We start from the raw sequence: 25,963 nt of genomic DNA, 5'->3' as shown, positions 1-25,963 counted from the left end.
TCCTTATTGTGTCCAAGACATGGTAGACAAGTAGTCGTTGTCCAAACACTCTCTCTGAAAGAGAGTCACTTACTGATTGCCAAACTCTGCAATTGTTGCAGGTATAAGAGTGGTTTTTACATGGTTATCTTTATCTTTTGTTTTATCCTGTGACTGACATTGGTGACTTATGGCTTTGTGGATTGTCCTGGCTGTCTCCCAGCCCTCCTTCAGGAGTGGCTCTGTCGTGGATCCCTGTCAGTAGGTCCACCTGTTCCTTGCGCCATATCTTTAGTATGTAGCATGTAGTCACTAAATGAGTACTTTGCATTAGGTAATGGCTGCTAGCTGAAGGAGTACCATAGGTTCCCTCCTCTTCTTCCTTAAAGAACAAACACATGATAGGTATGTAGCCTACTGTGGCGCTAGTCTAATCTTTCTCCTGTTAATATTCTTGTTTTAAACTGAACATTTATTGTGTATGACTGGAACTGTGGGCCGCAGTTGGTTATCAGCTGTGCCTGCAAGAAAGCAGCTGTTTTGCTAACCTCTGCTTTGCTTACTGCTTACTGCCGCTTTGCTTCACCTAAAGCTTGCTTGTTTACCGCATGCTTGCTTTACTTACAGCTGGCTCCACTTACAGCTGGCTTTGCCGATAGTTGGCGTGCACTATTCCTAGTCTTTCTATGAATTGTCGTGTACTTACATAATTGCCTTTTTTATCCTGGGTTGTTTTAACGGCCTGACTGTGTATTGTGAGTGGGGTTCAAACTTTCTTTCATCCATGGTGTCCCTATGTTTGATTCATGGGCCTGAAAACCCCACATGGGTGATCTAGTTCATATAGTTGTCACTTCAGTGACTTAATTTCAATTTACTTAGTTCATGTTATTTGAAAAGGAATATCAGTTATTTTGGTTATTGTGCCTAATTTGCAAATTTCTGATTGCTTCTTTTTTTTAATACAAATAATTGTCCTATTGTTTATTACTACAGTGTATTTTCTCATTTCGCCTAATTTACCATAACCTGAATGTTAATTTCAAGCAATTAATTGTGGTTCAGTTGCTTTTTTGGACAAATTTACAACCAAGTGTTTATTTCATGCAATCATTGTTTTGGGTGATCTGTTTTGTTCCTTTTTGTTCCTTATTTCGTTTCTGAACTGTAGATTATGTATTTGTAATTGTTGGTTTTATTTGTTTCTTTTCTTTCTTTCTTTGTTTTTTTTGGTTCTGTAACAACACTGGCAGGAGGCCTTTTTTCTGGTGCTGCTCATAATCAGTGTTTTTGAATTCCAGCAGAAGGCCATTGCCACTGGTGTTTTGTTTATGTGAATAAAGCCCTACTAATTGTGTCCCTTCCTTGTCCCTTTGCAGAAGCAATGAGTCTAGAGTGGTGGGGCTGGTGTCTTCCAGTGATGGTACCTGCTTCATGTGTGCTGTGCTCATCTGTCCAACCCCCCAGCTTGATCATGCACGTGTGAGGGGATGTGTGTGCATGTGTGACGTGGGGTGACTCTTATTTGGGCTGTCCGCCCTTACTGACCCACCGCTCCACTGGTAAGCCTCAGTTTCTTTTTTTTTTTAAGATTATTTTTATTGTCTCTTTGCCTTTATTGGCAGGACAGAAGGTGAAATAGGGAGACAGAGAGAGAGTGGGGACTGACATGCAGCAAAGGGCCGTGAGCAGGATTCAAACCCGCAGCCGCTGCAGCGAGGCAATGCCTCTGTACATGGGGCACCGGCACTATCCACTACGCTACCGACGCCCAAGCCTCAGTTTCAATCAATTTATTTCTTTGGTTGGCCCCTTTCACTAGTATTGTTTTTTTGTGATTACCCATTTTTCTAAATTGTAAATAAAGAATGAAAGTTGAATGAAACCACATCTTCTGTCTCACAGACAACCGAGCAGAGTGCCTTCTGAGTTATTTGTCTGAAGTAATATGAGTTCTTGGGTGAAATTCCTGCGGTGGCGTTGTCAGCTCCTTTTGATTACACTTGTCAGTGCCCTTGACATCACCACCACCTCGCCACATTATCCTTCCATTTTCCTCAGAGCCTAGCAACTACCACAGTTGGTTGTTCCGCAGCCTGCTATTTCCACTACTGACGACAGTAACTGGAAAGAACTTACATTGATATTCTTTGGCAAATGGGTAGAGCTACTGGGAAAACACACTTCCCTTGTGCCATGAATCCAGTCTAAAAGCTGATGGTGTCATTAATCAATAGCCAGTACACACTGCAACAGCATTTACTTCATAATGATAAGTTAAAGCAAAAAAAAAAAAAAAAAAGTGTCTATCTCCACTTCAAATCAAACATACACCCTGTTATAATTTATTGATATTTGGAGTATTTGGTCAGACAAAAACTAAAAAAAAGGATTATTATTATGTTGATCAAGCAGGAAAAAGCAACAACTAAAGCAATTTAACTTGCTTTGGAACAGTCAAGTAAATTTAAATGGTTTCAGTAAACTGCAGCCCAAAGGACCAGAAAAAAAGACAAACAACAACCAATATCGATAGATCTTACACTGACATACCTCTTGGCTGTAAGTAAACTGCACAACTTTCTCATGTTTACTAACCATCTGTGACTGCTGGATGATACCAAAGAGAGGAGATGAGGCTAAAAAGAGACTGTTGGAGCGTCCAAATTTCTCTGGACAGAGACCTCCCTCACTGCTGTTTAGGGGACAGTTAGTATTTCACATATTTCCCTTCTTAGTCAAAGCCGATTGTAGAAAACCAAGCTTGGGGCAAATTCCTGCCACATGATTTCAAACACAGGGCTTCATTTCTCTGCAGTGGGTGCTGCTACTGCGTTTCGACTTCATCTTTGGGATATTTTATTCATACTTCATTAAATTTGATCACACAGAAAATTTCATGACAACTTGCCTTAATGTAATTAGTGTCAATTTAGCTACACCGCAGAGCGAGCCTGATATGAGCTTAACATACATCATCTCTATGTATGTCAGTCTAAAAGATAGGGGCGAAGGAAATGGCAGTAATGTCCAGGTCACGCAATGTATAATAAATGTAAATATATGGAGATCTTTGATACACGCTGACCAGTGAAGTCCAGGCCATCATGAGAAAGGTGAAATAATGACCTCTACACACTTGGTGTTTTGTCATCTCCCCACAAAGACTTAGAAGAATCCTTTCCCACCACAGGGCATCAAAACAAGGGATTGCATTTATCTCTCTGTCTCTATGGGCGACTTTATTAAAGACTAGTGGAATAGATGACTGGCATGTGGCTAGCGGCTGGCAGCTGGCAATGCATTTCTGAGGAGTTTAAAGAGATCAACAGAGTCTGGGACTCTAAAGTCGCTGGTGAAAACACTCCAATCTCAAGGAGAACCTCACTTATGATTTCATCATATGCCCAGAGGAGCAACCCGCGAGAAATTGTAATTTCACTTTCTTTTGTCAACATGCTACGTGTTTTCAGTGTTTGGGCTGTGTAAACTTATTGTCGAGAGCAGTCTTAAACTGTTTGTGTTCACAAGCTAATTGGCGCTCACAGTCAAACACTCTACTTTTGGCTCTGTCGTACCACATGTCAGGTGTCTCAGTCAGTTATGAGGAGACAAGACACGAGGAAGAAAGCATTCCTCCAACCAGCAAACTAGAGTTGTACCCTACGATTATGAGACGTTAATCAGTCACTCACTCAATCTGTCAAGAGTTGATGTAAAATGAAACGTCACAAATGAGTGAGAACTGCCCTGATGAATATAAAGAAGAGCTGAAAGTAGCACCTGTATGACCAACACAATTACCGAAATGCTGCGCAATTAATAAGGTTTCTCATATAGACTGAGCATCAACCTCATTTTACCTCATAAAAATTCAAAAATGTTAAAAGCTTCCAGACAGTGTACATTATTATGCTAACCAGCCCACTTCATATCTTTCTTACTATGTCAACTTTAAAGTGACTTAATAAGGACACAGAGCTATGAATTCATAACCAGATTTACATATATTATTTAAATTAATTTTAAGTTGATATTATTCCAAAATCTTCATTGAAATGTGTGAGACAATGGTTTGTCTGAAATCATTACTATTAGCCAGATAAAGGACTGGGTTGGCTGAGCATCTGGTTAGATGGCGCCAGTTGTTTTAGCCACTCTCATTTTATTTGTGTAAAATACAGATTATTTATTCATTGAAAAATACTGCAATGAGAATACTTTCACAGTGTCTGTAAGTTAATGTATTTTGCTTATCATCTGTCCCTATTAAAAAATGTAATATTGTGATGACATTGTATCTGTAGCAGCATTTCTTCACCATGTTTCATCACATTTTAAACCCAATCAAATGAATGTTCTATCACATTTTATCCAGGGCTGCAAGTAATAACTTATTATTATTACTTCCTTGATTAATCATTTTATATTTTTCCCTATAAAATACCAGAAAATAGAAGGTCTGTCCCAAATATCACTTTTAGGGCATCAAAGTGTCAGGGAGAAATATCCAAGCTTAATCAAAGCTTCGACATGTGGTGGATCATTTACAGACAAGAACATACAGTAAGTTGGACTTTTTTTTAAACATACTTTGCAAGATGGCTGAGAATGGCTGAGCTGAGCTTAAAGTTTTCAGTTGATTTGCCAAGTAGATTTGTGATGCCAGTTTCCTCTGGCACATCTTGCACTGGACTTTTTGGGGGTCATCTTGGTCAATTTTGAAACTATTCCAGACACTTGACTTCTTTGGCTTCTTGCTATTGAAGCTTTGAGGCATTCATGTCAGCCCTAGAAAACAATAAAAAATGGCCATTGCAATTTCCCAGTGCCCATGGTAAAGAATTCATATTGCTCATATTATCCAACCAAAAGTCCCAAACTTCAAGATATTCAGTTTATTATCATACACTTGTCCATACCCATTGGTAGCTTTGTCTCCTTCTACCTATGCCAATCCTCAATGCCTATGTGCAGTCTCACATAGATTGACCACGTCAGTGAGTAGAAAAACGTGGGACAGACAGAATGACAGACTGACAGTTTCTGTGATTATGTACAGCATACCATACCATGACTTAGTCATACCAAAAATTAGAAAAAAACCCCAAACATTCGGCGACAGGGGGAGCCACAGCGATCGGTCACATTTTAGCCATTTTTAAGCATTTTTCTGTTGTTATAGCGCCACCCAGTTGCCAATTAGAGTTAAATTTCTCCAGTCACCTTGAGGCGTCCTGTCCTACATATCTACCAAGTTTAGTAAAAATTGATATGGCAGTTAGGCCTAGATAAGAAATTAGCTCTCTAGCGCCCCCATTTTGTTTGATGGGGTCAATAATGGAGGGGTCCCCTCAGATTATGTGTGGTCATATGCCTACAAAGTTGCGTGGTGATCGGTGAAACGCTTGAGATGTTATACACCTTTATGTGATGAGCCATGCCCTCCGCAATATTCATTGCCTTATAGAAGCTCAGTTTTAGTAAGTTTTCTAACTTTTGCCAAGAGGGAACTTTAGATATTGGTCCCTAGATTATGTTCACCGAGTTTCATGCAGATCGGTCAAACTTCCTAGGAAGAGATCGATTTTAAGTGTTTTTAAAAAAATTCAAAATGATGGAAAATCTATATAACCGGAAGTTATGGGTTCTTGAGGCAAATTTGTTCCTCATGAGGAGAGGCATCCAAAGTTTGCAATTTCAATCGGTTGCTATAGCGCCCCCCTTTGGCCAACTGATGTAATATTGCTTCATATGCATCCTCCCATGACCCTCTACCACTGTGCCAAATTTCACATGGATTGACCAAGTCAGTGAGGAGAAAAAACGTGGAACAGACACACAGACAGACACACCCACTGACCCACAGACAGAGTTTTCATCATTGTATAGTAAGATGATAAAGAAAAGCATTAAAGCCTCATATGTGATAAGCTGGAACCAGCAAATCTTTGCTACAGGATTTTCGGTGTCCTAATGCTGTCAAGCATTACCCAGAAGCTGTTTAGTCCACCAGCAAATCTATAGTACCTTGCTACCAATCTCAGAACCCATCAGCTATCGTTCTGACAACAATAAGCCTTTGTGGGCAACAGCCAATATTTTGGTGGATCCAGCAGATTTTTGGGTCAAGACATCCTCCTCCATGTGCAGGTCATTTTGGCTAATCTTGATAAACGGGTATTTGCATATGAATTCAGTTAAAAATGAGCTAATATAGAGCTAAATCATCATCAGGCGATAGCCAATGAGTTCAGAGATCGCCTTTAGACCAATTTGTTTTACTGCTCCACATAGACTGTTTACCTGCTGTTCAAATGTGATTGGTCAAAACCACTTGGACTACAAACAGACAACAAAAGGAAACCAGAATGCTATCAATGCCACAATTTTGTTTTGTTGCCCACAGATCCTGCATGCTGATGCAGATATCTCTTTATAGAGATTACCTTGCTATCAACTATATGCAACAAGCCAACAACTATAAACAAAAATTTATCAGTGGATCAGCACAAAACTTACAGCTGTGGCCAGCCAAAAGCATAGAACTCTCTGAAATGAGGTGGAACCACCAATAAACCCATAGCAGATAAAAGAAGAGTCAAATGCTCCATTTTTAGGCCAACTGAAAAACATGCACGATCACAGAATCCAGTCTTGGTTTAGACATGAAGATTATGCCAATTATTCTATTCCTGCCAATATTCTGCTGAACAAATATAGAACTGACTGGCCACATGGTGCTGCAATAATCAGCCAAAATGCTTAGAAGTGGCTGCAATTCAAACAGACATAACTCATGCCCCATTTCAGGTAGAAAACTACTTAATCTTCTTATGTTAGCAAAGTTTAATGGAGCATGGAAAATAGCAACTTTTTGGGTAAAGGCTACATGGCAGCTAACACAATCTTCACAATTACAGCGGAGCACCAGCGGAGGATACGCTCTATTGAGTGCCATCCTGATACATTACGAGTAGCTACACAACTTGACCTTCATCTATTTTGTGCTTCCACTTCTTTTCTCTTCTGCACCAGCTTTGTCCTTTTCTTTGTACAGATCCTGATAATGTATGGGCCTGGATGGATTGCATTATGGGTGAATGCCATTTGTAATGGCTCTGTCGTATTCAGTGCACAGATCCACATAATGTATGTGCCTAGCTAGCATTGTTTGCTCACTGCTTGTTTAAAAGGATGTTGCTTTATGGCTGTTATGACCACTCATTATGAACTGTATAGAATGAGAACAAGGAGGTGAACAAGAAGAATGGCCCTCTGGTGCAGGCAGAACAGGAATAAGTATGACATAAAACTCTGGATGTGACAATTAGATGATATCCAGGATTAAATTTTATACCAGGCACAAAGCATAAAATATGTCAAAATACAACCACGGAGACTACATTTCAGATGATTGATCCCATGCTGATTTGAAATCGATTTTCCAGCGAGTTAAACTTTCAGTGAGACATCAACTTTATGACACAGCTAAAAGGGCCTATGGGCTGCACCGGGGCACAGCGCATTTGTATAGACGCACCAAGGCTACAAATTGCTGTGTATGCATGACTGCAAGCTCAACATCTTTGTTTGTCTGTGTGTTCTTTGTTGTGATTTCACAACTCTTGTAATAAGTCTGGCACTGGACAAACAGCAGAAACATTTACTTCATGTTGGTTTAGAAAGATTAATTATAACTGCATCCCTTTGATGTTGAAAGCAGGCCTTGCTGACGCAGAAATGGGAGTTGAAGGTGGGAGTCAGGGTGGGGGGGCATTTATTCTATCAACAGTGTGCATGGTGAGAGGAGCCGGGCAGGGGGGAGTGGAGAGAAGGAGAAATGAGCAGGCTGCGTGCCCTAGCTGATGATCAGTGCCTTGGCTTCATATTTGCAATTAGTGAAGGGGGGTGGGTTAGTTTTTGATTAAATCTCAGCTCTTATACTTCACTCAAGAGGACTTAATCACTTTTTGTGTGGGCGTGCTTGATTGTCTGATTATCACCACATTTTGACCACGCTCCCACCCAATCAACTCCCCTCAGCGCCCCCCTTCTCTTCGATTGATTTGTAACAGTCACAGTAAACCCTGATGATGGAGCACCCGCCTAATGACCATACATCAAGAGACAGTGATGAGGGGCGTGCTGGAGACGTGCCTTTGATGCACATCACCGAGATCCGCCCTAATAGTCGTCCTCTATTTTGACATCTGCGGGGAGAAACAGAATGAATCGTTGTCTTCCCAGCAGGATGGTTGACTTCTTGATGTACAGTAATGAGATTATTAGAGTCCCGGAAGCAACTCTGACACTCATTTAATGGCTTTGCCTCTAACTGCTGCTAAAATTTGATATTTGAATGAGACAGAAATGAAACCGTCAGCAGATCAGCTTTAGAAAACATGAAGTTTCTGCCTTGCTCTGGCAGTGAGTGAGGGCAAATGGCTTTAGTCTCAAGTGTCTAAATGGTGCTAATATGTTTGAGCATTTCAGCCAGAGGACAAGGGAATGCACTTAGGATATTATGCATGCCTGCACAGACACCAGACATAAGATTCAGGTGTTACTTTCTGCAGCTGAAGAATCAATGGAAGCTCTTTTGTTTGGCAAAATTATCAAGGACATGGTGCTATGGATACATTTCTATCCCTGACCAGATAACGATGAGCCTTTCAAAACAAAGTCTGCAGATCACAAATGAGAAAAAATCAATGAATATCTCTTTGCCACATGTGAACACACAACATTTACTGAATGTACATGCTGGTGTATTAAATACATGTCTGCCCCCTCAGTAGGCTGAATTCAACCACAAACACTGTAGCTATTAAAACAAAAATCTACAACCCTGTTTCAGAAAATACAAAAATGTCAAGGCCAGCTTCTTGCATTGAAAGTCTAATAAGGTCCATTTCGGATATAACACTACACGTTCATATGGACAATTCCCAAGCCCTTGCAATGCAAGATACTTTGCATGCTGCAATCAACATTCTGAGCTTCCTCTGAATTAGAGTCATGACCTCCAGAGCCGCAGGTGACGCTATTGCTAAACGGAGAGCATAGTAACGGGTTATGTTTTTAATCAGGGTTTATGACCCATTGACTTGCTTCCTTCAGCGACAGGCAAACAGTCGGAATAATAATCAAGTAATTTAAATTGGCACTTCTGGGTTTAGTCCAGCGATGGAGCCGGCTATCACTCATTCCTATTGAAAGGGGAGTGTCATAAAAATAGACCGGACTTGCCAAGCATCAGTCGTGACAAGGCTTAATGGATTTTAAAGCAAGGTCCCTGTTAGGTGACAGAAGCCAAGATCCACACTGATTGTGACAAAGACTCATCACTCCACTCTGCAGTTTCCTTCGCTACAAGGCTCTACACAACTTTTTGGGGTCTTTTACATTTTTTATTTTGGTTTGAAAGCCTTCAACTTAACTGCTTAGTTCAGTTTAAGACTGTAGTCTCCTGGTCAACTAGTCGATTATTTGGTCACCATGCTCTTGTCCGACCAAGGTCTCGTTAGTTAAATAATCGCTGTGTTACTTTCATAAGGAGCAAAGTGCTACATCAACAGCTTTCCAGGATTAATCCATTATTTCCTGCGGTGGGGGGGACAAGCTAAGTTACCTGTGAAAATGGGGTGTTTTCAAAACACCCCCGTTGTTGACAGAAAGTTGAACTCACCCACCCTAAGGTTCAGCGTCGTGGTGACGCAGACCTCCTGTCTGTTTCTGTATACTGACACCATTTCCCTCAGTGGAAACGAAGCTTGTATTGACTTGTATTTCACAGATAAGAAACAATAAATTGTGAAGACAGTAAAGCCTCCACTAAAATAGCATTTTAAGTCTTGTGTGTGATTTATCCTTTAGGGATTTATACTCCGGGATTTATCCTGGCTTCATGAGCAGAGGAAATCTCCCCTTGTCGCTAGGCTAATGTACACCATGTAAAATGCCGTAGGCTGGTGCAGGAACTGCCCATTGGTCTGACAGCCTATTGGTCCGACATCCCATTGTTCCGACCATATTAAACCCATTGTTCCGAAGTCCGTTCCGAAATCATCATGATGCCCTGTGGTTAAGGTCTGGTTAGGTTTAGGCACAAAAACCACTTGGTTAGGGTCAGGAAAAGATCATGGTGTGGGTTAAAATGAAAAAGAAAGTGACAAACACATAAGCCGTGAGCCTGCTTCGCCTCAAGCCTTTCCCAGCTGACCCAGAGCCGGTCGTGGCGCACCATCAAGGCAGAAGTACGACCAATGACATGGACCCGGCTGGCGCTAACGATAGCATGTTGTATTTGTTTGGAAAACGTGTTTAGTACAGGACAGTTGTTTTGTCGGTGAATCTTGTGAGTTGTAATGGAGCCAAACTATGTGCCGTCACCTTTGTTAAGTGTTGCTGTTGTCCCTGGTTTTATATGAGAAGAGGGAAGATCGCTAGACGCTAGGCTAATTTATGCAATGTAAAATGCCATAGACTTGTGCTAATAACATTAGCATGTTGTATTGGTGGGGGAAATGTGTCCAGATAAAGACAAGTGTTTGTCTGTGAATGCTGTGATTTATAGTGAAGCTAATTTGCTTACTTGTCTTTGACAATATCTCTATTAAGACATATTTAATGTGTGTTTTGAATCAACTACATAAATAAAGTCTTATGTGAACTAAACTTTACAGCACTTAACACAGTCCTCCACCGCCAACTAGTGTTTTGGAGGTGTAACTGCAGACTGACACAGACACACCACCGCACAAGTAAAAATGACGTGCAGATTTTTTTTTTTCCACGACTAATCAATTAGTTGAAGATTATGTGTGATTTTAGTCGACCAAGATTTTCTTTAGTTGACTACAGCCCTAATTCAGTTTGGGTGCATCAACCTCGTTTCATGATGCAGCAGGGGCTGTATTTAGCATAAAGGCTTTGATAAACCCCCTGCACACTCCCTGCCCAGCACCAAATACCAGACGGACAAATTACTAACTAGCTGCTGAGCATAGAGGAGCATGTAGCAGCTGATGAGTCACTCAGGAGTCGTTGGAGACCAAAGCAGAGCTAAAATGAGGATGAATATTAGACCTATATCTGTCAAGTGGGCTTTTTTTCTATTATTTGATATATAAATATTTAACTATTAGCTTACACATTCACCATATCAAATTCATAAGCTAATAAAATGGTAATGCTATGTTTATGCTAATGATATGTTTAACAATATACACATAAATCTGGACTGATATATCAGTTAAATTATCAGTGATCCAATACTATTGATGCAAGGTGAAACCATCGATACATATTGTCATCTTTAAGATATGCCTTTACTGTCACCATGTCTGTCAAAGCACACCTCCTTTCTAAATATTCCAACAGTGCTAGCACCAGGCAGACAAAGGTAAGCAGTCAAGAAAAAGATAATGAGGAGAGGATATTTACTAATAACTGTCTCATATCTATTGCAGGCTCCTAAATTAAATCAAATCAAAGTATCAGCAAATATCATATCTTTGTCCAAAATATCAATATAATTTAGAATCATAATGAAACTCTTGATTTATAATCTTAGTTTTAAGCTCCTTCAGGTGTCCAAAATTGGCCAAAAAAATGCTGCTTTAATTCATTCATCAAACAAAGCTGCAGCCGTTTGCAGCTTAAAAGAGATAATTCCCAGTTTTTCCTTGAGCAATCTGAGCTATGAAATACAGATAGAGGCTTTATTCGGTATTTTTTAACATGTTTATACTGTATTATAAAGAAAATATATTCATAACAGTAATAAAAGGGTACTCAAGTATAGAAAATCCTTTGTTATAGCCCTACTACATATACAAACATAGACCTAATTCTGCATTCATATGTGCATGCTCAGTGTCATACAATTTTCTCAGAGGCTGATAAATATTATTTCTGCCATTAGGATGTTTCTCTTTCCAACAATGCAGAGTAATAATGTCACATCTGCTGTGAAATATTCCTTGTTATTTCATGTAACACTTCACTGGTTTAACACTGAAAACATTCCAATCTGCATGAACTTGTTTCCTGCATTGCAAAGAGTGGGTGAAAAGCAATTTTATGTAAAGACCTCGCTTCACTTTTTTTTTTTTTTTTTTTTTTTCCTTTTCCACTGTTGAGCTATTACTGTATATACAACAAGACAGTTGCCTGATTCTGTCACAGCACAATCCATTTTTAGATGTATGAATAAAACATTTAAGCACCTTTTCTTAGAGGTTGCTACTTTGCTCTGCAAATGAACACATGATAAGACAGGGGGGTATTCCTCCTGGTCCAGGCTGAAGCACCGAATCTGTCATATCTCGTGTTATTTACTGTATATTTTAGCAGCGGCCAGACACCCAATGACAGTTCAATTCAAGGATTCCTGACTATTCTTTATATCCAACAGCTGCACCACGTCCCCCGACCAAGTTGCAGCTGACAGTTCGCTGCAGTTCATATTCATTCAGGGTTTGGGGATTTGCATCGTTTTCTAAAAATTACCATCCACTCTGTAACCTGCCCGACTACTTCAAAGCACCATGCTGAGCTGATTGACATGAAGACATTCACACCTCCCATTGGGAGAGTGGCTTGTCTCCTGTCTCGTATCTGGACAAGCCTTGTCCCCTACCAAGCATTTGCGTCTCACTCATGCACAAAGCTGTCATTTCCCAAATGCATCAGCCCCCCAGAAAGGTGTCACTGGGGATTATGGGATACCTCAGGAGGATTAAAAATGTTCTTGACAGACTGGCCGCTTCACTTATTCCCAGAAGTCACTCTATGCTGTCCTTTACGTGAGGGTAGTAAAAAGTACACATAGCGTTTCCAACAGCTAAGGCCAAGTCTTACATTATGGCATACTTGTGTTATGATTGACCTTGCAGATTTCTTATCACACATCTGCTTTTTATGTTGACCTCGCAGTAATTAGAATTCCATTTCTGTGTGCAGTATTCCAAGCATCTTATCGTGAAACGTCTGTTTCAAAACTTAACATTTTTTGATGAAAGCAATTATCGACAAAGACTGTGTTGGCAATTCCCTGTAGTGGAACTGCTCATTTGCTGCTCGCTAATGTCCAGAGTTTTTAATCAAGCAACGGGAGGAAGAAAAAAAAGAAAACAATGCAGCGCAGTACGTGCTGAGTACATTCATCCTCCTCCTCCTCTTTATCCTCCTCCTCTCCTGTCTCTGTCTAATTAAGGGTCATTCTGTCTCCTGGCCACATTAGGACACTGCACACCAGTCCCAACCCACATAATTAAATGTTTTTTTGTGCTAACCATCTGGAGACCTCATCTCTTTAAACATGCATGTCAAATTGATTCCTTAATAATGTTTATGTGTCTTCTCAGTGCTTTATTATCATCCAGGATTAGCTGTTTATGTTTATTCTGCTTTCATCAGCGGCACCCGCCACACACACACACACAAACACACACACTCTCACACACTCATGCACAGAGCAACAACACCCTTAAGGTAGCAGCAGAACTAGCACATCAGCCAAGCAGCCAGCAAAGCAAACAATCATGAACTTCAAAGCAGTGGACGAATTCAATGTGTAAATGAGTAAGCACGTCTTTGTGCAGTTAGCGCAACGACGAACTGACGCTTTGAATATGCTGCAAATATCTTTGGTATTGTGTAATACTCTGGACACAATGCCTCATAAATACTGAGGGATTGTTTTTGTTGGCACAGTGGGATTTTATGGTTCATTCATGCGTCAAATAATATTAGCAAAAACATGTTTCACCAATAAATAACCTTTCTTTCTTTCGTTGTCGGCTTCCAAAGGACATTTGTGATTAAAACCCCAGGTTTATTCAATAAACAGATATTTGAGGTGGAAAGTGATATTTACTGTTGTTGTTTTTTTTCCCCTTTTACCCCTTTTTTCCGAGCATGTCATCTCTCTTTTCTTTCATTTTCCCTTCAAATGGCACCGTTGTTGAAATACAGACATATGTGCAGTCAGAGGAGCGTTGTGCCTTTCTCATTCTCTTTCTCTCGGAGTGCAGTTGAGGGGATTAGTCTGTGCCTGAGTGCCTAGAATAATGATCACTGCAGCGGAGAAACACATTTTAACATTTCAGGAGATAAGGGCAGGCAATCTGCAAGCAGAGGACTTAACCAGCTCCCTGTGGCTTATTGTGGAGCTAACAGAAAAGTCACCACCAACAACCAGGCTACACTGCACCCTATGCACAAGCATAAAGAATGCCCACTCCAATCTTTCCACTATAAGGGACATCAGTCACTCTGAAATTACATTCAGAAAAAAACTTCGAGCCACACTGGTTTACCATGTCCCCAATGCACGACTGTCCAATTTCTTGCTGCGGTGGTTCATTTCCCACCAAGAGATCAAATCTGGGTTCATTTCCCACAGAGAGACCAAATCTGATATTTTACTTCAAAGATAGCTTGATGTAGAGGGCTATTCTCACTTTCAAACTTAATCCACTCTTGCATAGCTGGCTTCCCCGAGTGGCAGACATGCTGAGAGGCACTCCTTAATTACAGAGAATAAAACATTTTTTGGACATTATCATGAGAGGAATTCGGTCAGACATGGTAACGACAGAGAAAAAGCCACACACCTTCATAAATGAGCCCTGAATTTCCACATCAGAAGATAAAAAAAGCACGTGTACAATGCTGACGTGGCAATCTACCTCAATAGAACAGCTTGCTCCTGCTGTAACCCATTTCTCAATAAACAAGAGGAGAGAGAAAAATGCCAAGTAAGCTGTTCAAAAGCAAGTTCCCTGGGATCAAAAGATTTCTTTTTTTACAGTTGCAGTCAGTTCAATAAAACATCCTACCTTTCCCACGTACTGTGCTTCTGGTCCCATGTGTTCTTCTAAAACAAAGAACTGATTCCAGATCCAGCCACGCTTAGGCCTGTGGTGCACCTCCGTCTCCCCGTTGGCCAGTTTGGTCTGGTTCTTGGAGGGCACTTTGGCGGGGACGTGGTGGCTCGCCCCGTAGCACCTCTGGATGAAACAGAGGCAGACCAGAAAGGGACAGAGACAGGAGGTGGTGGATATCCTCATGGTGGCGCGTGCTTTTGTAAAGTTATCCCCGTGTTCCAAGCTGGTAAGGTCCTCCTGCCACCGCCGCCGCAGCTGCCACAACCAGCCACCGCTGCAGGCCCGTGCAGTAGTCCCAGCAAAAGAGGAATCTAAATCCAAACTAAGGAGATAGCGGTCCTGGTAGATCCTCTAAGGTTCATGGCCCAAAGCCGAAGGTTTAATGAAAAAAAAAAAGAGCAAGATACATTTACATTATGGAATTTCCCAGGCTATGAGATGCTGTGCACTGTCGTGAACTTCTGGGTAGTTCTACCAAGAGCAGAGGTTAATCCCGGAAGCCATTCTGGATTTCCTGGGAGAGAGAAAGAGGAGGGGAAAGAGAAACACAGAGTTGGAGATTAATTTGATGGATATTAGAAGCTAAATGTCCACTAATTCCCTTCAATTAAATTGCGACTCATAAATCCTTACAGACGAGGACATGCACTTCAAACTGGTCGAGTAGAAACAGGCAACAAGGAAATCTAGTTTTAGTATTCCAGCCATTTTTTGCCATTATGCAGATGACACAAACAAGTTTAGACTTGAGGAGTCACAGTGCTATTAAAAGGTTGCCTGTGCCTATAAGGTCAGAGCGCTGCGTGGTGACTGATACGGCCCTGTGAGGTCAGAGTCATGTATCAGAGCAGAGCAGCGCCGGCCCTGTGACTCAAAGGATGAGTTGGCTTTATTAAAAAATATCCGAAAAAGGTTTGATTTGGATGTTTTAACACGACCGGGGCACACTGTGAGGCTTATAGTGTGCCTCAGCACGGTGACTAATAAGTGTGACGGGAAGAAATACATTTACCATGATAAGGACAGACATCAAGCCACTCAGACGTAAGGCAGAGGGGGATTTTTTAAAAGGCAGTGGAATGGAAAAGACAGAGGGAAACTGTTTTTTTTAATCAAAACTACATATTGAAGATGGCATTGAAGTAGTAAAAAATAACTGCAAGCTTTGTTGAATGTTACTGAGCATTCAAGTGAAGCTCTGCTAGTCTTTTGCAAGAATGTGTCTTACACCTTCATGTGTAACCCTGTGGTTTTACGGTGGAGGTATTATGGAGAACCCTCCAGTCTTGGGGTGGATTTAAAAGTGAGATATATTATTTAAGTGCTACTGAGGCATGAAAATGGTCCTCACTGCAACCCCTTTTTATTTTTTTTATGGATGAGGGGAAATTCTATCATTTGACCTTGCTGCTCTGAGATGCCCTCCACTGTGATGTCACAACTAAATGATTTTACAATCTTATTTAGGTTATACAGTGCTGTTCAATGTGAATTCTTTCTCAGATTGAGTACGCTGAGTTGGAGCTTGCACCAAGAGAACAGGTGGATGGTCAGTTTGCAGATGTGACAAAAGTATTCTTCTTTCATTACATGATCACTGCAAAGCATCCCTGAAATAAAACTAAATTTGATAAGCACTGAACTGTCGTTTGTTTTGCTATTTGTCTTTTTTTTAATCAAAGTGTGGCAACTTCTGTCCATATGGGACACCAAATGTACCCCAAGACAGCAGTACTGTCCAATGTCAATAGCTTAATAAAAAATCAAACCTAAAATTTATCTTGAGCTAGCAACAAATATTATATTTTGACATTGAGACTTAAGTATATCCTCCAAAAGGAATTATATTATATTTACTCTATGGAGATAACACTGCCAAAGGCTTGCCCAGGTAAATAAAATGTTGGAGGAAATTTTTCAAGTATTCTTTTGATAAATCCACCTCATATAGTATGTCAAATCTTGAGGCTTACGGATGTATTTCACTGCTGGAAAGATGGTCTCTTTATAAAACTGGGCTGTCTATGTAGTAGAAAGATGCAGATACTTTTGAAATTGGTGCTACATGCCCAAAGAAAAGAGAGAAAAAGGACTGGCATTTGCTATTGCTCAAGAGCTAGAAAACCTACAACCACCAGAATGCACTGCACTGCTCTGGACCGATAAGCGCTCCCACTGGTGGGTAACATAATGCAAGTTGGTGGTTTTGACGCAGGAAACAATATGGCAACCTGCTGGTACAGAAGCTCTTGAGTGTAAAACGGTGAGCTAAAAAATGTTTTTGGAAACATTTCAGGTGAGAAAAAGCCAAAGCAGTAACAGAATCTTTAATTTTTTGCTTCCATTTTTACAATACAGGAAACAGTATGGTGCCCACTTCCTGTTTACAAATTCTCGTATTACAGCTTAACAGTGCACTAAAATATATATCTAAAAAAATTTTAGATGGAAAAAGGCAATGCAGTAACACAATATTAGTTTACATTTGATTAGCACTGCCTGGTTTTACTGTTTGATGAGAGTTTGGTCTGAGTTTGAGATGGAGAAAGAGACACTTTTGTATTCTTTGTGTCTGCGGTGGTGGGCATTCAGAAATGCCAAATTACTATCAATAGTTTGATCAACGGCTCTATAGCCAGCGAAAAATCTACGAGATGAGCAGGAAAATCTGGGTGCTGGTAAAATGGAAGGAAGTTTACTACAGTTCATTTACACTATACTACCCACAATGTTTTTCACACACTAACAGTTAAAAATAAATTTTTAAAGATTACAAGTCTGGCCCCAATGCTCTACCATGGCCACTCGGCTATTCCGTGTTCACACAAAGCTCCCCAAACATCCACAATAAAAGAGGTGAGTGAAGAACACAAAGGATTCGAATTGTTTTTGTCTAAATACCGACTTCAAATTGGGACAATATTTCAGCTTTTGACTGACATTTCACCAGCACAGAAGAAGGCAACATGAGACAGTTCTATAATGGGGCCAGTAATAATGCCAACTGACAGATCACGGCAGTTCATATTCACTCAGGATGTTGCATCTGCAAATCAGCGTGGTGAAGAATGCATAATGTTAGCTTACAAATAAACAGCTTGTGTCAGCTGAGGCTGATGTGAAACACTTTGACTTTTGATGTTGAAATGTCACCAATTTGCTTTTGAGCTGGGATCAGGCCCCAAAAAAATCAGGCCTGACCCTACATGAACCCACGTAGTTTCTGTCCAGCAGTTTAATGCCCGAGCCTGATTTAAATAAATAAATAAATAAAAAAATTAACAGAATTTTCAAAGTTGAAATATTATTTTTAATATTAAAACATTTCTTACATGCTAAATTCAACTGAATTTTTTTCAGTGTGGCAACATACATGTGCCTATTCCTGCTGAATGTGCAGCACAGCCCCAAAACAGTCTAATGCCATATATATTAAACAGAGACTGTAAAACATTTCTCCTCATTAATAAGAAGCAGAAGCCAGGATGGGTTGTGTTGGCACAGCCCATGCATTATTCATGATATGACCGAATATAAGATTTCCATAAAAAACAAACAAACAAAACAAAATTCTACTGAAATTCTGTGAAATTACATCCCAGGCCCAATCAGGTTTAGGCAGAGAATTAAAATGCTAATATGCTTCTTGGACACGCAGCAGTCATACCAAGTTGTTACAAAAATAGGAAAATGCCACCTCTTGAAACTGAAAGCCAACTACCTGCATTAACAAGTAAACTTTAAGTTGATTACAGAGAAATGTGAGTCAACACAAACAAACAAAAAATGCAAAGAGAAGTAAGGGCACTCTCCCATGAGTAATACTAATGACAAGATGCACCAAAGTCTCAAAAACTGACTTAAAGCAGGAGAGTTGGTCCAACACTCAAAGTGCTCCAGCTGAATAGCAGCTTTGTGGGGATTATCGGGAGGACAAACACATGTATTTGATATTTAATAGGATATAGGAGCTGACAGACTTCAAAGGCGGCTGCTCTCTATCTCTCACAATGCATGTGACAACATAAGAGAGAAACGCGAAAACGAGACATTAATGCAACTTACAACTGTCACATACTTTGAAGGATAATCACTGAATTATTATTTTTTCATAAACATAAATATTTTCTACACATATATGGATTAAGATTTGCTTAGAACCCCTGACTAATCCCCATGTTTCAAACATCTCGACATGCAAATTACGCAGCTCAACTATAGTTGTTGGTGATGTTGACTAAGTGCAGTGGGTCTAACGGGTAATACCTACCGCCAGCCCAGGCAGTGAAAGGGAAGGCAGAGTGTGTTCCACATTGACTTGGATTAAAGCAGCAGAGGATAAATACTCAGCCACACACTAAACACGTGTAATCTGGGAAAAGATTCTCATCTGCATAGGTAGAGCTACGCCCAAATCCTTCTGCCGCTGCTCTCTTCCAAAATGATATCAAGCCCTGCAAAGAATACTGATGGAGTTCTTTCGGAAAGCTTTTCCCAGAGATTTTAAGGTTACTCCTCTTGGTTCATTGTGATTCAATAACTTCACTCTGCAACCTACGTAGTCGAAGCACCAGTGAGAAAATTGTGGTACCTCAATGAGTCAGACTCTGTGTCAGAATGAAAATATCTTTCCCACTGGTTTCACTTTCACCTCCTGGGGCTCTCTTCAATCAGTCTTTTAATTGACTGATTATCATGCCGATTCGAAGCAAAAGAAAACATTTCAGGGAGCCATGAAATCAACAGCATCTGGCTCTGTCAATGGAAATAATTTCTCCCCTTTTTATGATGATGATATTGTTTTGTGCAGCCTTCTGCCCATGGCATGTTTATATATATGTGCAGCGTTTAACAGGATGGGTTATGCACAGCGGCAGCCACAAAGATTTTGGCAGGATGCATGCAGACGTGGCTATGTTTACACGCACATGCAATTCTGTTTTGATTTGGCTTTGTTAATGGGCCACATCCTTGCACTGGATGACATGCCACAGCATTACCACACAGGCCTGTAGTTTCCTTTCCAACATAAACCCCATTCTGTTGTGAAAACACTCACTAAAGCACCGAATGTGTCTTCATCTGCTGCTGAAAACAGCCCCGAACAAATGCACTATTTCCTACTGTTTGACCAACGGTTGCTAAAAAAAATACAGTGCCTAGGTGTTTAAAAATGACCTCTTTTAAAACTGAAACTATATATTAGTGTTGGGAATACTCTGTTAAAGTCAAGGGTTACTTAATTCCACTTCTTTTAGACATGTAACTAATTCATTTTTCGAATAAATAACACTATAACAAAGACTGAAATTCAACATCAACTTCAACCGTGGTCATACATGGACAGGTGAGCGGCACTCAGCCTATCTGTTTTGTGTTTGTGTGTTTCAGAGAGACAGACAGAGGCAGGGAAAGAAAATGTGGAAGGTGGACTATTGCACTATATGCTGTGCTCAAATAGAACTCGTGAAATCATGTTTAAATTTCCACTTACAAGGTTTTGAATACTTCAACAAGCGCAGCGTTCATACAGACTCTCTCTGTGAACATAGCAAGCACAATTCCATTTGAACGCAGCATTAATGCTACTCAAAATGCCGCAGGATCCACCGGTTGACCGACTAAACAGTAGTCACCCAACTTCATATCAGCACAAGAACTGGTGTGAATCAATCAATCAATCGGCATTAGACTGCCTCTGCACACAATGACCAACATTTCAGGCAGTTTGAGCTTGCTTTCCTGGAAATATGGATATCATTCATCAGTCTATGTCTGGAATTTTAAGGGCTTTTTTTCTAAATAACATCACTTTTTTCCATAAAGCCTAACATGATAAGAAATTACTGTCAAAAGTCTGAGAAACAGTCATTATTTCACTTTACTCTGCCAGGAGTCTTAAAAAATAACCTGCCTTGACATGAGGGCTTGTCGAGGCAATAAATAGATCTACCACAATATTGTATTTTGTGTTCCACTACTTGCTTTTCATCATAGTGATGATGGGTACAATCACAGCTAAAACTTGACAGTTGTCTTGTCCCACGCTGTGCCACAGCAACACTAGAATTATAGTTATTTGTGTCTTAATAAGAAAATTGAAGCAAATACTTTAACGTAACACAAAACTTATTTTCCCTAGTAACTAATCACTTTTACATGCAGTGCATTGGTGAGGAATTCAATTACTTTTGAGAGCAGTAACTAATTAATAATTTCAGTAACTTGCAAAACACTGTATATTTTTCACCTGTTTTCAAAGGGAACCAATGGGCTTGGCAGACAGGATAATGTCAGTGAACAGATCTGCATATATTTGCAGAATCTGTGAGCAACAGGACAAGATTTTGGTACTGGAAACATCCTGGTTTGTATTTGTAGTCCAAGTAGTATTGACCAATCACTTTTGAGCGGCAGGAAAACAGAGAGAGATTATTGGAAAATATTGAAAGACAGAAAAAAAACTAGGGCTGTCAGAATAATGCATTAATTTCAATTAATTAATCAAAGACAATATGATCTGTTAAAAAAACGAACACTGATTAATAATGTTCCGTGATGCTCTTTGACCCAGTGCATCACTGAAGGCCATAGTGGCTTTGTCACATGATGGAGGCAGACGAGACGATGCTGCTTAGCCCGTGAGTGAAACGTTTGCATTTTTTTAAAAAAAAAACAAAACAAAACAAGATGGAACAGTTGATAGGAGCACCATACTCGGAGAACTTCAAACCTGAAATATCACCAAAAACATTCAGTACAATTCCGGGTGGTCCGAGTTAGCACAGCCTCTTATGCTAGCGCTAGCAGTCAGCCTTGTCAAGCCACTCTCGACCAGGCATTCAGATGCAAACTAAGGCTACCTGTGACCGACTAACTCCCTCACAAAATGGATTGCAATGGACTGCAGATCAGTTTCGTGGTAGAGGACAGGTGGACAACTGTGTTCAAAATCCAGCAACTTTACTTCGAAACATCTGCCAAAATTAATTTGAACTGAATTTACTACTTTCACAGCAAAAGTTGATGTATATGATTGAATTAAATTAAACAATCACAGAGCATGCAATGAATTAGATTATTTTTTTAATCGCTTGACAGCCCTAAAAAACATTTTAGAATCATTGTTTTTCAGTATTCATCAAGTATTCATCATCAATGCAATTTAAAGCAAGTTACTTAAAATTTTCGTGTTGTGCTGCTGGGACCTGTGATGTTCATTGCTGACATTTTTTTTTTACATTTCATTAACTAAATGATTTATCAGCTCCTCAAATGATGAAAATGTTAATTAGATGCAACAAACTCAAGACTTCCACTTCATAGCTGCTGGATCATTGTCTCCCAGATCACCAACTGCTCAGTTGACAAAGAATTCCATTAAACCTTTAAAACTTTTTTTATGCGCTAAATTATTTTTTACCTTTGAGAAATGTTATATCAGATGATTTATCACACATCCATGCACACTTGCACAAAAATACCTATGACCAGCTGTTCTGATTCTTAGCAGAGAATCCTTCCCAGCTTCAAACCTTCCTTGCCCTCTTTCTGTCACCCCCATGTAGTGTGTTAAGCCTTTTCATACTTTATTTTTTGCTGTTGGACTGGCTAGGACACCAAAGGCAGACTGAATACTGTGTCTCTGTATCCTTATTTATTCATGGAAACAGGAAAACTCAATAACAGGGAATCAACTGGTCACGTAAACAACTTAAATTGAATAAGACCTTAGGCGGAGGACAGCCAACAGCTCTTGCATGCAACCCCAGCCACTGATGACACCGCAGGAGGTGAAACGCTTAAAAAGGCAGAAAGATAAAGTAAAATAAACGACAGCAAGAGTGGGGGAGATGTCGAGAAAGCAACAAAGATACACCTCAATTCAGTCTGGCAGAGAGGGAGAACAGGCTCCTGTCGCCTGCCGCTAATAGCTAATGTTTTGGGCTCCTGCTGAGAGCTCACCCACTGCATTCGATTTCACAGCATCAGCTTTCTGCCGGTGTCAAACGCCAGATAGCAAAAGACTTGGGCGGGTCAAAACACATATCACTGAACCACTGTTCTATCCTCAGAACAAAGAGGGCCAGTCAGAGAGAAAGAGACGACCACAGCGAAAGAGACTCTTGACTTTTCACCCCACCTGAAAGGAACAAAATACAAACATGTTCCACCCATTTATAGTGCCTGTTTGTTGCCTGTAGTCCCAGGCAGTGTTTCAGTGAGCAGAGGTAAACAAACAAGAGGGTTAAAGTGAGTACAGGAAGACGCAAACAGCACAGGAGAAAATTTGTGACACAGCAATGTGAAATCAGACTGTAACACTGCTGTGAAATGTTCCTGAGGCCTCAACATGAATTTATTTTTTCTTCTCTGTTGTTTCTGCTGAATCAGAAAGAGCTCTCCATGAACCTGCTGTATGGATGCTTAAATGGAAGACGGGCTTAAAAAACATCCTCTGCATCAAAAGATGCAATATGTGCCAAAGCGTTGAAAAACGATTATGAGATTTTTGCTCATAGCATTTCAGGTTTATACTGACTGATAAAGGAAAAGGCAACAGGGTTTGGTAGCATTAGAATTAAGGCAGAAGGGTCGGTGACACAACAGGCCAACTGCCAGAGTAAGTGTTGTATTGTACGTTCTGAAAATCATGGATATGTGCCATTTGTACATTATGTAGTGGGTAAGTTGAAACCTTACCTTTCTTTATGTTTCAACAATACTATATTTAGCATGGTTAGGCACAAAAACCACATGGTTATGGTTAGAAAAGATAATGTTTTAGCTTAAAATAATCCGTTTTGGTGGCTCACAAAATCAAAGCTGGAAATGCTGCGAATGTCTCACTAAAAAACAATTACTGTTGTTTGTTTCTTGAACGGTGGTCTGCAGCAGCCATTTTCACTGTTGTTAGGCTATTAAATAGGTGTTATCATCCATTTGTCCCTGATATATGGGCTAGTAGGGGACTTCTAAGCCTTATAGTAGGTTCTTGAGGCTGTTATCCCCAAATGGCTGTTACCAGTGGTGATAAGCGTCACAGAAGGTCCTGCCACACCTACTATTAGGTTCCGAATCATAGGCTATTAAGACTGGAAATGTCTGTATATACTGTGGGTGGTTGGGGTGCTAGATGGGTCAAACAAAGTCAGGTTCGGTCCTGTGTGAAACTAATATTTGTACTCAACCATGATTTTCTTTTTCTGAATCTAAAAACGTAACTTTGGTGCCTAAACTTTATGAAAGTAAAACAGAACAATTTTTTTTATCAGCCATTGAATGGATTGATAAAGCAAGCAGTCCACCATCCCCTCCAACTCCTGGGGACAAAGTCAGCTTATATGCATGTTATCAGAACTAAGTCAATTTAGAAAGGCCATGTGATACATATAAAACATACATATGTGAAGTATCTGTGATATGTAGAAACATACAATGCTAACATTTTATACAGGTGACTGAGCTGAGCTGTATATGTACAGTGAGTACTCGTGCCTAGTATGTTAACATCGCAAGATGTATTTTGTTTTTGCGGCCGATGTTGCAAATCATTGACCAGGATTGCTTCATGGGGAAAAAAAACAAAACTTTTTATATGATTGCTTCATATATGTCATTGGGTGTTTATTTTTCTGGATTAGACAAAAATCAACATTCTTGTGTTGTATTTTACACAAAGACACTCAATTTTCATGATGTAAAAATTGGACATATCATAAAAAGATTTTATCAATTTAACCCACTCCCATGAGGCAAAAATGTGGGTTAAGAGTTATACAGGTTTATCTGCAGACAGAGGCAAGTGTTTCTACAATCTGGAATCTAAATATGTGTTAGAGCTATGTTTTATTGTACACAGTAGAGTCTCAGAGGCTGAATTACATTATTAGTCCAAAGGGAGTCACTTTTGCAAAGAGAAACTTCATAAGCATAAATGTGTTCATCTATAAAGTTTATTTCTTTTCCTCTACTGTGTGAAATTTGTTTCAGTGTAAAAGCGTTACAGCAGTCTGCACTGACCTCGACAGAGACTTTCAGTTTATTTGAATGAATGCATTGTGGTTCCATTTCCTGTTTCTAAGCGATATCCTGTCTCATTTCTTTCAGTATCCAGCGTCAGCTCATTTTAACTTACTGTAAGTATTTACCTAAAGATGTTTCAGTTCATTCCACTCCAACTCTGATAGCAGTGCACGTTCTACTAACATTAAGATTATACATATGTAGTTTTAAACTTTAAGTAGTTTTTTAAAATCTTCTACTTTTTTCTTGGAATCATTAATTTCATATCATACAAGACACAATTCCCATCTTGGTTTGGCCCTTTGTAGCATCACTCCATTAAATTTTAAAAGCAGCCATATCTGTCTATAGGTATCTCAAGTATTGAACTGTGAATGTACACACATGGACTGCGTGCATCCCAGAATGCATTTTTCATCTAGTGTATGAAATAGTAGTTTCAGAGTACCTGCCAAGTGAAATAAGCCACTTTTCTCACAACTAGAAAACTGCATTTGATTGATCTGCACCTGTTCTAAAAATAGGCGCTTTTTGCCTTGAGTCTATTGCGTGATTTGACCCAGCTTATTGTTTGTGAAAGGAAGCAGATTAGTCTGATCAGCTTCACAAGTGGGGCAATCCTCTGAATGTGTGGCACACCCTGGAGGTTCCACGAAATTGGAGGAGACAAATAGGTTGGAGAGAGGTGCCAGCGATTCAGGGGTTTAGCCAAGCAGGCCGTAGTATTTCCACAATGGCATCTTACTAGAAAACACACAGGGAATCATGGCTGAATGAACTGTTTTAGTGGTTGGGCTTTCTACAAAAGCTGTCTCACTTTGTGAACCCTTTTCCACTCAGAATCTAACTTAGGATTTGTAAGATACATGGTTTAGTAATATCAGGATTTTATGTCTTTTTTTTTTTTTTGGCAAATTAGCATCACCCACTCTTGATGTGATGAATGTTATGTCGACATACCCACATAACAGATGTAAGCTGTCTGAAATATCACAGTTACTCTGCTTGAATAGGCGTTAAATGCCTTTCTCACCTTGAGAATAGTTGCTGAGTCATAAATA

General features: G+C 39.9%; 1 protein-coding gene across 2 annotated transcripts in view; it reads right to left on the bottom strand.

Moving 5' to 3' along the window:
• LOC125882065 (cadherin-18) overlaps positions 1–25,963 on the bottom strand; it is a 134,273-nt gene that overhangs the window by 90,943 nt on the left and 17,367 nt on the right. For both annotated transcript variants that reach the window (XM_049565702.1, XM_049565703.1), the window contains exon 2: positions 14,829–15,390. In XM_049565702.1, the coding sequence (XP_049421659.1) occupies positions 14,829–15,059 (231 nt within the window). In that variant the 5' untranslated portion in view covers positions 15,060–15,390. The remainder of the gene's footprint in view (positions 1–14,828; positions 15,391–25,963) is intronic.

This window comes from Epinephelus fuscoguttatus, linkage group LG21, assembly GCF_011397635.1.
Source record: "Epinephelus fuscoguttatus linkage group LG21, E.fuscoguttatus.final_Chr_v1".
NCBI lineage: Eukaryota > Metazoa > Chordata > Actinopteri > Perciformes > Serranidae > Epinephelus > Epinephelus fuscoguttatus.
The sequence above is the reverse complement of the archived record's forward strand: the minus strand, read 5'-3'. Positions and strand labels throughout refer to the sequence as shown.